This window comes from Phalacrocorax aristotelis, chromosome 3, assembly GCF_949628215.1.
Source record: "Phalacrocorax aristotelis chromosome 3, bGulAri2.1, whole genome shotgun sequence".
Classification (NCBI taxonomy): Eukaryota; Metazoa; Chordata; class Aves; order Suliformes; family Phalacrocoracidae; genus Phalacrocorax; species Phalacrocorax aristotelis.
In genome coordinates, this window is record NC_134278.1 from 110,842,348 (window position 1) to 110,859,516 (window position 17,169).

The 17,169-nt window shown below is 36.6% G+C and overlaps 1 protein-coding gene across 2 annotated transcripts in view; it reads right to left on the minus strand.

Moving 5' to 3' along the window:
- Nucleotides 1-17,169, minus strand: part of SRBD1 (S1 RNA binding domain 1) — a 132,781-nt gene that overhangs the window by 103,329 nt on the left and 12,283 nt on the right. For both annotated transcript variants that reach the window (XM_075089081.1, XM_075089079.1), the window contains exons 9-13: nucleotides 16,903-17,041; nucleotides 13,414-13,510; nucleotides 11,833-11,968; nucleotides 6,096-6,199; nucleotides 1,334-1,441 (exon numbers count right to left, since the gene is read on the minus strand). In XM_075089081.1, coding sequence (XP_074945182.1) covers nucleotides 1,334-1,441; nucleotides 6,096-6,199; nucleotides 11,833-11,968; nucleotides 13,414-13,510; nucleotides 16,903-17,041 — 584 coding nt within the window. The remainder of the gene's footprint in view (nucleotides 1-1,333; nucleotides 1,442-6,095; nucleotides 6,200-11,832; nucleotides 11,969-13,413; nucleotides 13,511-16,902; nucleotides 17,042-17,169) is intronic.

Consider the following 17,169-nt stretch of genomic DNA (forward strand, 5'->3'; position numbering starts at 1 on the left):
ATGTTCTGTGGTCACAAAACAAATAAGTGAACTCAACACTTTCAAAAAAATCTGAAATCCATAGAAGCAAAAAACAGGCTCACTAATCAAATGAGCTGAAGCAATCTTGCTTGCAAAGCAATGAGTAAGCACAACATACAGTAGTGAAGAAACCCAAAAGCCATTAGGAGTATCTGCTGTTCAAAACTTCAGCCGACAGTTCTTTTCAGAGGGGAAGAACATAGAACATCCAGCCAATAATGGTCATGAAAAGAAGCGCCAGGACCAGGAAAACAACTCAAATTTGAACAGAAACAAAAACACAGCCAGGCAGGTACAGAAGAGCTACATTTCAGAACATGATTGCTGATTTTAGGTACAGAATAACCAACACATGCCATTTCGATACAAGTCATTTCAACGGTTCTGGTTCAAGAAGCAGGGCCTCCTTGATAAACTCCATTTGAAATACCTCAAAACAGGTATTGAAATTTAGGTCACACATCAGAAAGCCTTGCCAGAATCAAACATGTTATGCTTTGGGGAGCTTGTCTCGTATTCAAGAGAAGAATCACACCATCGGTACTGTTAGCCATTAGAAGATAACTCTTTTAGAATGTAGACTTTTTGACATATTAAATAATTTCTATTATGTGGTAAACTCCTATACTACATTATGAAAATACCCTATTTAATGAATGTTACTTTGATACTAAGTTTTAAATTTCCTTTACATTTAGAACATTACAGACCTTATGTCTGATGACGACATTACTACAGTATCGCCAGAAATGTGTTTACTGACTTCTCTAGAGTCATCACAACAGCCACAAAATGCCGTCAGACTGACACTATGACTAATTCATTCACCACAAAGTGCAGATGACAAACATGAAGGACGCTTCCAACCACAACAATTACTTTGCTGGCTTCTTTCAGACAGGTAAAAGAGAGGGAATCAGAAAAATGTCACTGACAGTACTATTGCTGTGACATGAAGAGATGCTGGGAAAATTCAGTGACATAATGGTTTATGCTAATACAAAGATAAAAATGCAACAATTATGGTAATGTAAATCTAAACTGTACTTTATTAGACAGACGTACAAGATGCAAATATGTAAACATGTACAACATCTTCACAGAAATATAATTTCTCTACTGCAGCCTAAATTGGATAGGGTCACAGAATAAATCTACAGAACCAAGACTACATAGTTTGTTTTTTCTGTAGGCACAGAGCATTAAAAACAAGCTGATATTTTCAAATTGATACAAGATATTCTAATAAAAGGTAGAGAGGGAATTTTTAAGAAATTGGTAGTATGAAAATAGACATTCATTCTGGGCTTACCTGAATTCTCTGCAGAGGAGAGGATATATAAGACGTTTATATGCATCCTCTACTGAATTCCGTAGTATTCTCATTAATTCTGGTTTTAAAAATTGTTTTGGTCTCCATCTGCAAAAGATTAGAAAAAGAAAAATATCAAAAAATATTTTAAGAACATGTGCAAAAACTCAGATGATGGAATTTTCAAACAAGGATTTCTACATTGAGTGTGATGTCCTATAAACTGCAGAATTACTAGAATAATTAGGCATTGAAATCATAGCTTCAAATATGAATAAAATGAGAAGGTGCTTATGGTTCTGCTATGAGACAAGGGACAAGGCCTATCTTTTCTCTTTTTTTGTTAGGTATTAGAATGTAATCATATTTTATGCTTTAAAGAAAATATAAAAAATGTTACTCTTCACTTTGAGAAGTCAAAGCTTAGCACAACTGAATGAAGAATTTGGTTCCATATTACCACTAGGGTTGCATTATTTGTTATTCCTTGATACATAAAAAAAAAATTAATAAACATGATCTGTGAGTGTCACTGCAGAGCTACTGCTGTAAGGCAACTGTGTCCAGACAGAAATTCAAGAGCTAAACTAATACCAATTAATGAAAGTCAATTCAAATTTCATTTGGATTACACTGAGTATCTCTATTCAAACTCAATGAAATCTATCAATTTTGCAGCACTCCTGGAGCTGGGGGTGGGTGGGGGAGGAAGAAGAAAGAGGAGCAAACAACAACCAGTTTGCAAATTATCTTTCTCTTTTACTTGTTGCTGATGTATTTCAAGTGTAAATAATATTCTAGCAAAAGGGAAACCAAAATAAACAACACCAAACAAACAAAAGACTATTTCTCAACACTTTTTAAGCCAAATTCTTTGGAGCATTCCCAAGGAGACCGTGCACAGTGATCATAGCCGCAATGGTAATTACTTCAAATTTTGTCTTAAAATTACATCTCAGTTTCAAAGCTTTCCACCAGGACATAGATCCCAGCTATTAATTCCATTGGTCATTTTGTTTTGGGCAATGTTACTGGCCAGGGGGAAGAAAAAAAAAAGTCCTTGAAAAAGCACAACTGACTCACTGAGATTGTCCACCCAATGAGAAAGGAAGGATACTGAGGAGATGCAGCCAGATATATTACACTCAAACAGAAATAAAGACTATGTGCATTTCCTATGACAGACCACCTGTTTGTTATTTCTTTTTAAAATACAGATCGCATTCAGAGATTTTTTTCATTTAGTGTATTTTTTTACATGCCTGGGTCCCTATCTGCAAAGTGAGATACGTACATATTTCTTAGTGCGTCTGGTTAAGTTTTGTAAGGTTTTTTTCTTTGATTGGTTGAGGGGGTTTTTTTGGTTGTTTTTTTTCTTTGCTGTTGTTGGGCTGTTTTGGGTTGGTTTTAGGTTTTGTTGTTGGTTTGTTTCGTTGGTTTTTTTGTTTGTTTGTTTTTTGAAACAACATGACAGATTTATGGCTATTTGATACTGTGTCTAGGTGCAGGCCCAGGCAAAAATAAGACTGAATTTTACTTTTGACTTTGTTTACTTGCACTCACTTAGAAATACTGAGAATCCTAAATTGCTTCTAGCCAGACAGCTTTTCAGTTGTTTAAGGGGATGTACAATTTCCTGAAACAGCTTTTCTAAGTGTCTGTGCATATAATAGCTGAGAAATGTGTGATCGAGTCAACACTGCATTAACACTGACAGACATGGGAGCAGAATTAAGCTTACCATTTAGTTTTACAACATCCAGAGTTGTGAGTACTTAGCCACATGACCTCATCGCTTCACTAACAGTTTTTGAAAATAGTTCTATTATACTTATTTGTAACTAGAGACTCTTTCCATACCTATATAGAACTGGCAAAGTCTTTAAAACCTCTTATTGCTATCTAATTCTATAAAAATGAAGTTTTTACAGGTGGCAAGTATAACTACACTCCCCCAAAAAGTACCCTCAGCACAAATAAGAATGAATTTGGAAACTTGGCAACTGTTTGCCCCTCTCTTCCATCTATTAAAGCTAGTTAGCAAACCTTTTCTCTGTAAATAGGTTATCACAGCAGATATTTTTATCATCTGCCTATATATAAGTAAAAATTATTTAGGCAAGATTCAATTAGAAATTGCTATAAATGCAAAAATATCCAAACAGTAAGTTCAAACATAGCAAATACTGCATTTTAATCATTCCAAGACTTCATGAGGAAAGACAAAAATCCACTTTGCTGTGAAAAACAAAGCAAAAGCATGTGTGTATATTTTTAAAGATCATCGCAGCCTAGTTAGGCTTACCTCTAAGAACAGATTTTTCTTGATTATTTAATCAAAAGCTGACTTTGGAAGCCCTTTAAATGAAGCTTTATTTAGAAAAGCTGCACATAAATAATATCATCTTACTCTGCTCATCAGCTCTCCACGTGCGTGTGCTCACAACAGGGACCACGATAAGCATAAACGGCTTAGACTACTGATAAACCTCAGAGGGTGAAACCATACATCAACAGAATTAACACAGCCCGTGTTAAGAACCACTTGTATTAATTAATGACTGTTCCAGGAAGAACACCGTTAGGCCTTTAGACCTGAAGCACAAAAATCAGAGCTTTCTTTTCCTCCAAAACTTTATATGGAACTGGTACCAAGGTGGTAGCCACAGACAAAGCACGCCTTTCAGGCCCGCACCATGGACTTTACACAGGATCTGAGAATTTTGTCTGGAAACTGAAAAAAAGATTGTCAAACATTCAACTTCATTTTTCAAGGCTGCAATTCCACTTTGAAACAGAATCTCGCCCTTCCCAAGGAACAACTCCGTGTTGTCTTTACACTCAAAGCTAGCTAAGCAACCCCTATCCGGCTGTTTCTCACTGATCCTTTTTCTGTGTTCCACTTGACAGCTAAGTCTTTGGAACCAGTGCAATTCTAGTGTTAATGGAGCTAGGTTCACTGTCAAACCACAGAGATGCCATCTTCTGGGGAAAAATACAATCCATAGGGCTATGCATAAGGATATTCCTGAGTTTTCAGCACAAACCTGAATTTCAAGGAACTATAGATGCTTCTACAGGCTAATAAATATTCTGAACTTGCAAAGAAAATAGCCATCTTAAACAGCATCTACGTGGAGCACAATGCAATAATGAACTCCAGTATTCCAAACCCACTTCCTATTGCAGCGGCATTTAATGCTAAAAAATTTGCCTCAAAAGAACACGTAAAGGCCAGCCAAACTCTGTAGCAAGGTGGCATTTCTGGTTCTGCTACTAATTTTGTATGTGACCTTCAGTGAATTAGTTAATATCTTTGCAAAGTTTTGAAATCCTTGCCTCAAACAAAAGTTCTTAACCTTCTGCTCTCACCAGTAAATCAATGCAATGAAAATAATGCAACTCCCACCCTTGGACAGTCATGTCCGAGCTTGCAGGGTACGATACACAATTAGTATTTTTCAATTTGATAACACAGTTGTGAAACTAATGAGGAAGATCAGAATCTGTCCTAGATGTTAATGCACCAAGATCTACTAAAGTAAGTCCTTCTGAAGTTTTCTGATGGTGGAGAAATTGTTCTTAAATAGTAAAATGCCATAAGCATATATAGCCTCATGAATGCTAAGTATTAATAAGTAGTTCCGTTTCCAAGGTCAATATTCTTTTTATCTCGGGATGACTCACGAAAGTGTAATCAACCAAAAATATCTCAATTTACATCCCACTTTCATTTGTGTAGCAGTGACAAGCTGTTCCATTATGTGTCCCTCACAGTGCTTCCAAATTCTGTCATAGACGCACTAAAAGCAAGACTGACAAATGTGTTCCACCTACAGAATACACATCTTGGGGGAAGGACAGAAATTCTGTTACAGGTATTAAAATTGGAATGAAACCTAGGTGTGTTTATGAATCCTGATACTTTCCGGAAAAAGAAAAAGTTACTTACTATCAGTCCTAGATCATACTGTGTTATCTGGCCAAACAGTATTTTAACTCTTTCACAGGCTTCTGTGTGGGATAGAACTAAAATTTCTGTTTAATTAATTGTTAAATTAATTTAGAAGGACCATTTTCTTGTACTCGGTATGGAAGAAAAATACATGCTGAAGCAGTATCACAGTATACAATCTTATACATTAAAAAAAGTGCATCTTTTCCTATATCTTTGTTCCTCCTTTTGGTTATTCAATTTTAGGATGCAAAGGTAGGATTTTCTAAGACATCCTCAGAACCATGCCCAATATCTCAAACTATTGAGAAAAAGAAACCTGTCTTTTATACATGCAAGGAAGATGCACAGTTTGGATCACAATATTCCCCAACAGAGGACATCAAAGTGCAGTTTCCAGGAAAAAGACCAACAGATATTGCACAAACCAACATATATTTAACCTAAACTTTTGCAAAAAAACACCTCAAAGTTGTGTAACAATTTTCTCACTACAGGCTTAAAAAAAATTGTAAAGAGCAAATCAGTAAGAAATAAGAAAATCACCCAAAATTTTTAAAAATTCGGTCGCTGGAAGAATGGTGCCAGAACTCCCCAAATACGGCCAAAGGCATGAGCTTTTCAGCAAAATGCTACACCAGTTAGAAATACAGAATAAGAATTATCCACTTGCAAATTTCATTTAATCTCATAAGTATTAATTTAAACTGTTCTCTTAATGTAAGGAGACATGTGAGGTACATTTCAGTATGCAGCTGTCTATAAAAAAAAAAATAGACTTCTGTAAGAATATGTATCTATGCAGACCTTTCATTGACACACCACCAACAGAATTCATTCTTCACCCCGTCAGGAATGTTGACCTTCACTGTCAGGATCTTCAGATTTTCCCCTCGGTTAATGGCCAGAATCTGAGTGCAAACATAAATGGCAGAGACAGATGACACACAAAATATCCAAAAGAGAAACTTATCAACATTTGTGTATGCGCTTGCTTGACATTCTGTAGCAAATCATGATGGTGGTACAGTAAGTCAGTTCACAAAGTACTAGAACATACAGATAAAATCCACAATTTAAACACAGATTAAATTGTGCTGTGGCATAACAAATCATACATTTTTCCTGGAGTCTGCAATCTCAAAATCCATCTTATCTTAAACACACTTATAATACAAGTCAGCATTAATTTAGTTGGTTGAATAATCTTGTTTAATAACCCTAATTAAAACTCAGGAAATGAATTGAAAAGTGATTCCAATCTGAACTGGAGATCAGAAAGGGAAAAAGTATGACCTAAGCTTCAGGCTTCATTTTTCTTTCTAAGATCAATCCAAATTTAAAATTAATTATGAATCAGAACTTGTGACACAAAGGTAATCAGCCTAATTTGAAAGAGGATGAATTTGGGTTATTCACACCCAGTTCATAAATAGGTGAAAATATTGTAGATACACTCTTCACGTTAATATTAATACTCCAGCCTGAAAACTTATGCACATATTTCTGGCAGTCTTGTGTACACCACTTCATATTCATGATCTAAAGCTAAATCTGGTTGCACACGTGCTATCTTCACAGAGTTTTATTTTAAATGGAATTCTGTGGCTCTACGTTTAAACCCAGGATCACAATATGAGTGGTGGATCCTGGAGGCTACTGCTCGGTATCTACTAGCCTAACCTCTCCATGGAGATGATGAGTGTTCACCTGAAGCAATCCTTATAGTATTTATTAAGAAAACTCACAGGCCAAGAGATTTTAGAAATAGAACAACAGTTAGAAGCAGCTACAAATAAAAACCACATGGTTTTAGATTTCATTTTCCCTTCAAAAATACTTTGAAGTGCAAAAAATTTAAAAAAAATCTGCCAGAAGTTGACATTCCTGTATGACTACACATGTTGCTGTATGTAGCAGGCCCTGAGCACTGTCACAACAGAGCATTCTGTGTCAATCATAAACTTTAATTCAATCACTAGCTAACTCAGACATGTCACATATGTTAAATACAATGGTTTAAAATGACTCCAGGACATAGTACCAATTTATATTCCTCAGCCTTACTGCTCCTGTGACATACCAGGCCTGACATATCATTGAACAACAAAGCTAATAATAAAGATTGTATGTGAAATATTATAGCATCTGGTACCTTGACTGCCAAAGCAAATGTTTTCACGTAGAGATTAGAAAGACACATTTTAACAAATCAAATGCTTTCATGTTTATTCTGATTTTATTTTTTTAAAAAAGAGACTGAGTTAATGTCAAGCTAAAATGAAATCAAAATGACGCTCATGACAGAGAATGCATCTGATAGAATTATAATTCAGCAAGCTGTTAGCGGGGTCAGTATTTGCATCACATCTTGTTTCCTGGCACTCTGTCCACAGAATGTGTCAGTCACCTGAACTTAAACCAGCCGTGTTGCAGTCACCAGTGTTTTTTACATTTTTATTCTTAAATAATATGCCTATTCTGTTCTAAATGACATGCATTCAGAGAATAATTATCATCCAGAAAATGCTCAACTGAGAAAGTAGTTACTGAATTTCTCCCCATAAGATCATAAAGGTGGGTTTGTTTGTTTTGGTTTTGTGGTTTGTTTTTTTTTTTTTTTTAAGTAACAGGTTCAAATACAGCTATTCTAGACACAATAGCTCTGGAGAAAGACTTTTCATGCAAGACTGGAACAGATCAGGGGAAGGGTTAATAAAAACAACACATATTAAGAGAAAGCAAGAACAATAATTTGATCTAGTCAAAAGATTTATCAAACCTTATCCTGTTCATCAGAAACACAAAACATCCTTCACAATGCACAGCTCTCCTCTATGTTCCAGATTTATTCAGTGAGTCTGAATAAGTTCTGTATATTTTGCCAAGGACCTTAACTTCCAATTCCTTTTTAAGTACGAGATGGATAAAGTGTAATATTTGAGGCAAGTGCTCTATTTTCAATTAATTCTTTTCCTCCCACTAATTCAGTCATCTCCAAATAGAGGAAAGCAACCCAAAGGCATACACAAACACTGAATTGTTTACAATTAGCCAAAAATTCAAATAAACTCTTGAAAGATTTTATTTTCCTTAGTTATGACCTTGTTGGTATAACTACCCAATTACATCCTAAGAGTTCAGTCAGGTTCTCCTTGCTGCCAGAAGAAACTGTGGCTGAACCTCCCAACAGCAAACTGTTCCAGCTGGGAACACCCACAGGTGTATTTGATCGTGTCAAAATCTGCAGACAGGTTTTTTTAAACAAACAAGGTTTTTTTTTTTCCTCCTTTCAGGTTCAGTACTAACTTTCAGTCAACCAACCCCACTCCACACCAGTGCTCATTATTTCATAGCATGCCTCAACACCCAAAACGACAATGGCACGGAAAGTAACCCAGAACTACAGTGTGTACAACAGCTGCAGAACCGCACAACTAAGCTGCGGCTTACCACGCACCAGTTTACCTCATTGTAATATATGCTGCAAGGCATGCTCATGGCTACAAATGCTTTGGTCATAAAGACACAGCTTATTCTCGTGTAAGTAACATGCTAGTCTACTGTCCATTCCTTTTACTTACATGTAAGCCAGAGCAGAGTTAGGGTTGTACACAGACCTTGAAGATTACTTAGCACTTCCATACTCAGGTGATGACCAGCTTCAGCACAGTATTTTATGGAATCCTTTATTTACAACTCTGATAAGAGGTGATTTAAAGCCAACTTCTACTTTTGCCTCTAGCTAAACGCATTGAGAACACTTGTCTGTGCAAAGTCACGAAAGCAGTAGAGAAGGTCGTCAAAAGAGTGAATTTTGCAGGTGTTCTTCAAACACAGCTATTTAACCTGCAGTCCTGGGGATCAGTAAATTTTATAAATACCTCTGAGTTTCAGGCTTCCCTACATCTTTTTTTAGGTATACACTTCTTTTAAAAATCCTGAACCAAACCAGAGAATTTCTTCACTTGAAGACATCTACACCTCTCCCAAAGAACATTCAAGAACACATTTTTAACCAGCTTTATTGAATGCAGAAAAGTAGTATTTTTTCAAAATCTTTGGTGAAGACAAAACTAAAGAATTTTAGGTATTAAAAGGGATGGTTATAACCCAAGAAAATAAAAGGGAAGTTACCATTTTTTTTTTCCTCCATCAGCAGGATAGTAAGTTCAGGTAATAAAGAAATGGAAGGTTAAAAGACAGACTTCCAAAAGTACAAATCCAGGGTTTACACTTAAGTAAGAAATGCCTGATAAAGAAAGCACTTTTTCTTTCCTTATTTCATCATCAAAACACAAAAGGAAGACAAAGAAGGGAAATGGATAACTAACAAAAAAAATCAACAGAAACGAGACGTTACATTACTTTTACAAAACAGGGAACTCTGCAAACCACATGTCAGAGATGATCATAAAATGCATTTTTTTCTTGACTAGTACAAAAGAGCCCTGACATACCTCGGGCTCTGAAACCTCAGTGATGCACAAACAGCTCAGACTTTTAAGATTCATAATAGACAAAAATTAAATTTGTCAGAACAGTCAACAGCAGTAATATAAGATGAAAAACAACACATAAGAGTGCAAAAACATCCCGTGACCACAGGACTACCAGCCGTAAGACCAATGGCTATTACTTCACTGGAAAGCCAGAATGGGAAAAAAAAAAAGAGGCCTTAAGGCTAGTGACAGACACAAGGAGGAATAAACCAAAACAGACTGACTTAATCTTACCAAACAGACAAACTAAGGACGCACCCTAGATAAGGAACAGTACGGTCACATGGTAGAGGGCTGAACAGGTTTGGGAAATCTCATTCCTAGCCCTGGCTCTACCTAAGCAACTATTTTCACTATGTAAAACAGGAAAAAAGGATGCCTCGGACAAGTAAATCATACCAGGAAACACTTGTACACCCAATACATGTTGCATATCTCAGTATTCACCACTCTCAATGCAGGAAAAATTAAACAGTCTTTGACAGCCAAAGTATTAATTCAACAGTAAAGCACCCAAACAAAAAACCCATACAGCACAACAATCTCCTGATGAATCTACAAATCTTTGTGATATGTCACCACAGTAGTCTTAGCTTGCTCTAGGGACTTTTCCAGACTGTCTAGAAGCACGTTTTCACCAAATAGTTACTGATATAAATACAGTAAACGTTCATACTTATCACAAAGACAGCAACTACAGGTACCTCTTCAAATATCTACAGACGACCTGTCTATTAAAATCACATGTAGTAATATAGTCTTTCACGTAACACCATCCATATGGGGGGGGTGTTAAAATTAGCCCATACATGCTGTGAAATATTTTTTGTAATAAATTATTTAAGACATGCAAGAGAATACTTTATTAATTCAAAACCTCACACTTTTAAAATAGCAAGCAGAGAGAAAATAAGAACATATCATAGATATAAAAGGAAAAGAATTCTGCTGTAGAATAAGACAGCCTTCTAAAGGAAAAGGACATATCCGGCTGGAAGCAGCTAAAGGGTCTTTTCTGTGTGCTTTTTTTGTTTTTGTTTGGGTTTTGGGGTTGTTTGGGTTTTTTTAAGCTAGGAAATTATGACCAAAGACAATTCACTTGGTGGTTAGTAATGAATCAGGGCAAAGGTCCTGACAGTTGCATTCATGCATCACACTTCCGCCTTTGACCTTCAGTAACAGGGGCAGCCTAGCTATCAAGTCGTCAGCTTCACATCACCTAGTAAGTTTGCTTTGTCCCTCAATTCTTTTTCTAGTCATATAGGTCTAGGCTTGGTGCTTCGGATAACCAAAGACGCTTCACAGAAGGGAATACTGATGACTTGCAAAACAAACCCATTTTTGGGGTGGTGCATGGTACGTTCCCCTGAGCCTGTTTTGATTGTTCAACTTTTACATGAAGTTGCTGCTGACAAGAGCTGCTTTTGTAGGTCACCTTCAATTTCGATTTCTGGACCCTTCCCTGATACTTCTCTCCAGTTTCACCTGACAGGTTTAGCATCCAATGGCTCAGAGCACTCTGACTCAGTGCTTCAGCAAACATCCAAAAGAAACAAAGAATAAATTTCTCCAAGTTTGCTTCAGATTCTTACACGCCAACCAAGCAACTTCCTCTACTACGCAATGCCCCAGTCTCACCCTTCGAGACCATAAATTATCGCTTAAGCCTTTATCCCCCTCCTGATAAACACTTGTCATACATTTGTCGCTGGGGGAAAGGAGGGTGGGCATGAGACACGCTGAAAATAAGTTACACCAGTATTGAAGTCTCTGATTATGAATATTTGTTTAATAAGAATTAAACAATTGACATACTAAATAAGAAGTTTTCTGCTCAGTTTCTTAAGACAGAGATTAAGAGCTTAGTCCTACATTTCATGAATTTGAAGGTCTCTTACCTTTGATAACTGAAAAGCAAAATCAAGTATCTTTAGAATCAGTTTTAAGCAATAAAATTAAAAGCAAAGCCACAAAATTAAAAAGCAAAGCCACCTTTGCTATAGTGAAAATTCTAAGGAAAAAGTACAAATTTGTAGGTGTACCTGATGGTGCTGAATGTTCTTTATATTACAAGAAAACTCATGGTAGAGTTGGAATTTATCGATATCTTTTTCGTTTCCACCTTTGGACGACACTTTTGCCAAGGCTGACTGGATACAAATGTACCTTTGCTGACATCTGAATAAAAGAAACCAATGTTAATAAGGCATCTTAGCATGAAGCTTATAACAAGTCATTAGTGCTTATATTAAATAAAAATGCATTGTGGAGTCTGCCCAATTTCAAGTTACTTTGACTTCAGTTACCTGCAGAATTTCATTACATATCTTACTGCTGAGACTGACATAACACATACTGACTGGAACATATCAAGAAAAGAAATTCAAGCAGATCTCAGAAAAAGCTGAACACAGCCCTTCTCCTGAAGGGAATGGATACTCAAAAGTCACCATCTGCACTTCAGTTTGGTCAGTTACTGGTTCAACTTCACTCAAACAAATATTGGGAAGTTCCAAAAAAATTATAGCAGTTACCTATTTTATAGAAATGCAACATGTCTCTTGAATCTACCCAGCCTCAGAATTAATTTCTTGCTTTGAGCACTTAACACCCATAAAACCTTTCATTATTTTTAGGAGTAACGGGGATCCCAAACAGATAGTTTCCTGAACTCTCCTCATGATTATTATACATACAACCCTTCAGATCCACAGGACGTATCTGTAGAGCACTGTGGATCCAATTAAGGAGCTTCTAGTGGTCAAAAGAACCGAAGTGATAGTCTGGTAATGACAGCACATCCTTTACAAAACGACCCTGTCATTGAAATTATCACATTACTGGCCAACTTCATCAAAAGGCTAGAGCAGAGCACTCAACCATAAACAGCAAACAAGAGTCAACTAAACAGAACTGACCAGAGTCAAACCAACACTGCATGCTCCTAACAAGGTATCTGTTCTTTGATAACCCTGTTCTGTCCCAGATGGTACACAGCATGGGGGGGGGGGGGGGGGGGGAAACAAGCAACTATTACTCTGCCACTCCAACACCCCAGACATGACAAATATCCTTGAAGTCATTATGTAATGTAAGAAAGCTTACAAGTCAGCTAACAGTCAAAGGATCAGTAACTCCTGCTTTAAAAGCTGTCACATTCACTCGCCTGATTGTTTCCCAGTGCCAAAATCAGCGATCGCTGCATGCTAATTACACTGACTGGTATTAAGCAGTAAATGTTGGAACAATAATAAATAAAGAGCAAACAGTAAATATTATAGCAGATAACACTCTGGAAAGTCATAGCTTGAAGGAAGTGCAAGGAGAGAAAACTTTCCCTTACAGATCACTAGCTGCAAGGGAGATATGCTCTATATGGAACAGTCTTTGGGAGTCAGTGTCATGCCACATTCACAGGAGACTTCTCCTCCACTGACAGCCAGATGGGCAGAACGGCTAAAGAACATCTCCAGCATGAGTGAAGGAATGGACCTAATGCAGTCACATAACACTGTTTCATATCATTAAAAAAATGAATTACATAGTGGCACACTAAGACTGAATCTTAGCATGTAACCAGGAAAACTTAGAAAATTTAAAAAAAAAAAAAAAATCAAACTTACAGTTTCCTGATAAAATCCAGCGTATCTTTATCTTTAGCAACGATATCAGCTAAAATATGCTGTACTCCAACCTCCACTTCCTGGATAGTTGAAAGTCCTTAGAAGAAAAAAGTTAATAATTTTAAGAAAACTAATATGAAAAGTTAGTTTACACAGATGCACAAGCACTAATAAAATATACGCAAGCTGAAAAAATTGGTGCAAGATATCTGACTGATTTGCAGAGATTTCAATGAAGAATCCTAGTTCATCAAAATTTCTTCAGCTAAGCTTGCTTTTCAAAACATCTGAAATAATTTTTAAATTTCAGCCTAAAGTGACCAATACAGTATCATAAATCAAAATGACATTAAAATGAAAGAAAAATATTAATTTTGTGACTTTCATGCTAACAGATCTTGACATTTACAATGCAAGTTAATTATTTACAACCGTAAAATTGGATATTCAAATATAGTTTTTGCGACTGCAATAAAATGAGTTATTGCAGGACAAGTGACACATTTTGCTACTGATATAGAAACTGCCTAAAATCTTTGCAGGCCATCCTGTCCTTTCCCTGTGTAATAGTTTTATATTTATAAATACTTATATATTTATACCGGTTTGTAGCAGGAGTTTGCACAGCGACACTTCTGAGGTCAGGGTACCCTCATCCTGTCCTACAAAACACTGTTCAAACAGTGAAGTTATAAAATGTCTCCATAGACAAAGTATTTTAGAGAGGTGATAACAGAATCATTCAGCTTTCCAACACACAGAACCACCCCTCACTTCCAGAGACCAGAAGAGGTGGCACAGCATTATCCTTCGCATGGCGGAGGACGAGAACTGGAAGGTTATGAAATAAAACTGGCATATTGTATTTTAATATCAATATATCTAACCCTGTTTCTAGAAACAACGAATCCTTCAGAGCAAAAAGCAAGAATCCTAGAGTTGGCAGTTGGCAGAGGGTGAACTATTTCCTTCAACCCACATTATTTTTTTCTTCTGCTGTCTGATGGACTATCAATATCTTGAGAGCGCTTTATTAATGTCATTTTAAAACAACTGCATAGCTCTAATAACTAATATTTTTATTAAATCTGGAACCCTGCTTCCAACTAGGCTATGCAGTTACATACTATAAAACATTAATCTTGCCCTTTTTTAAAAAAGGGAAAGCTAAGCTTACCTGCCAGGAAAAAATAAAAGTGTGAGAACAAGAATGTTATTAAATGCTTGAACTGATCGGAAGTTGTAGATTCAGCTCTTTACATCTATGAGTTAGTGTTTCATATGGTAAAAGTAATGTAACATCAGAATACAGAACTAAGGGAATTTTAATACATGCATTATATTGAATATGAATTATTATGAGACCCAAGTACCAGAAGTGTGTACGGTGATATTATTTTAAATCTAGCAGATAATTTTAATGAGATAGAACAGACCAAAACCAATCAGGATTAAAGAAATAATCAAAACGTTCCCATTCAACAAGCACCACTCGCCTGGGCATTAACTGTGTCCATTGTAAAAGCAGCACGTGCTTGTTGAATTAGAGAAATATTGGACCATGCATACAACTAAAAGTAAGAACAATGTTTTCTGGGGACCCTACTTCCACAACTTTCAAATATCTGGCTTTGAAGCATGAACTGCTGTTTTTATTTCAGTTTATTTTTAGTATGAGTTTAAAAACACTGATCATTTAAAATAACTGTATATTAAGATTTGATGAAAACTTTTCTGCACTGCAAAGGGCTCATCCCTTTAACAGAAGTTCACTCTGATCTCGAACTGTATATAGGTTGTCAACCTGGCTCCCAAGTTGATAAAAGTGACCCAGTTCATATATGTATGTAGTTTCTGATATGCCTTTCAAATAGTAACCATTACATAAACCTAACACAAAACTGAAAATAGGTGTACTGATTCCAAAAATTGAAGTGTTTATGCTGCAACAAATAGCACTCCCTTCGAATGCACCCTAGATAATTTATTTGAACTTTCACTGTGAAGATTTTCACTTGGTTCTTTAGACTCTGCCAGAGTAGCTGGATGCATGGTCACAATATACTGCTGTATGAAATAATAACATATGCTAAAATGCAGCAATTAAACAATTTGGTAACTGATTTTCAATGCAAAGTTAGGATCAATTTATAAACACTATTTAAATAAAATAAAGGAACAACAGAAGTGGGAAGAGTAGAAGTCAGCCTCACCAGTAGGTCAGCACTTTCACGTTAAAAATGGAAAAATAAATGTTGGGCAGGGAAGAAAAGCACTTCTCTACTTCAACACCGTACAGAAGGTGTTCATATTTTATTGTCAGAGATTGCCCCCTACAGATTCACCCATAGCTGCATTCACAAAGAAACACAACCCTGAAGTCTATGTGACAATCATATTGTTAAAGTTCCTACTCAAATTTCAGAGATTAATCTTCTCCAACTCCTGCTCTCATACAATAGTAGAAACTCTTACCCACTCGCTCCCAGTCACCAAAGCCAGTTTTTATTAAGATATGCTTTGGTGGGTGACATTTTGTCCTGGCTTTGGCTTGAATAAAGTTAATTTTCCTCGTAGTAGCTGGTATAGTGCTGTGTTTTGGATTTAGTGTGAAAATAATGTTGGTCACACACTGATGTTTTAGTTGTTGCTAAGTAATGCTTACACTACTCAGGGACTTTTCAGCTTCCCATATTCTGCCAATGAGGAGATGCATAAGAAGCTGGGACAGGGCACAGCCAGGACAGCAGAGCCAAGCTGGCCAGAGCGATATTCCAAACCATATGTTGTCACGCTCATATGTATCAACTGGGGGAACTTGGCCAGGGTGCATCAATCGCTGCTCAGGAATGGACTGGGCATCGGTCAGCAGGTGGTGAGCAATTGCATCATGCGTCAGTTGCTTTGTACATTATTATTATTAATAATAATAATACTATTTTACTTTATTTCAATTATTAAACTGTTCTTAGCTCAACCCATGAGTTTTCTCACTTTTACTCTTCCGATTCTCTCCCTCATCCCACTGGCAGGGGGGGAGGAATGAGAGAGAGGCTGTGCGGGGCTTAGTTGCTGGCTAGGGTTAAACCACGACACATTTATTTCAGTAAAAATTATGAGTGTAATTCCTTTATACAATCAGCATTGAACCTTCAGAAACAAATCAAGGAAGAGTAGAACCACGGAGAGGTCTCCAGCATGCAGTGCAGTTCCCTCTCTCTTACCAGTAAATACAGATGTCGACTATACTCTAACATGTCCTGACTTCTGCCTCCCAGTACACCAGAATTACTACTATTTACAGCACAAAAGGACAGGAAAGGTTTGGGAGCCATGGCATTACATTTAAGAACCTACCACATGCTGCTAAAAGAACTGTGGCATTTAAAATTGTTGCATAATGCAACATCAGAACAATTAAAACAATTTCCCTTTTAAAACATTTTCAGGCTTTTAAGACAATACAGCTCATAGAAGCAGAGTGCTTACCCTTGGTATTAGGTCTAATGTAAGAAAAGAGATTGAGTTCCACAGGATTCTGCAGAAGGGAGAGTGCAGCAGATTCTAATCCCAGCTGCTTGGCCCTCTGGGCTTTGGTGCCTTTACTCCCAGTTTTGTAAGGTGCAGACTTTAAAATAAATGAAAAAGTTATTAAAAGGCAAGGAAATATTTCAGTCATGCTATGTACTTTGTATTATGCACTATTTAGTTACGCAGGATTACATTTAAACTAAGGATGATCTGAAAAAGAATAGT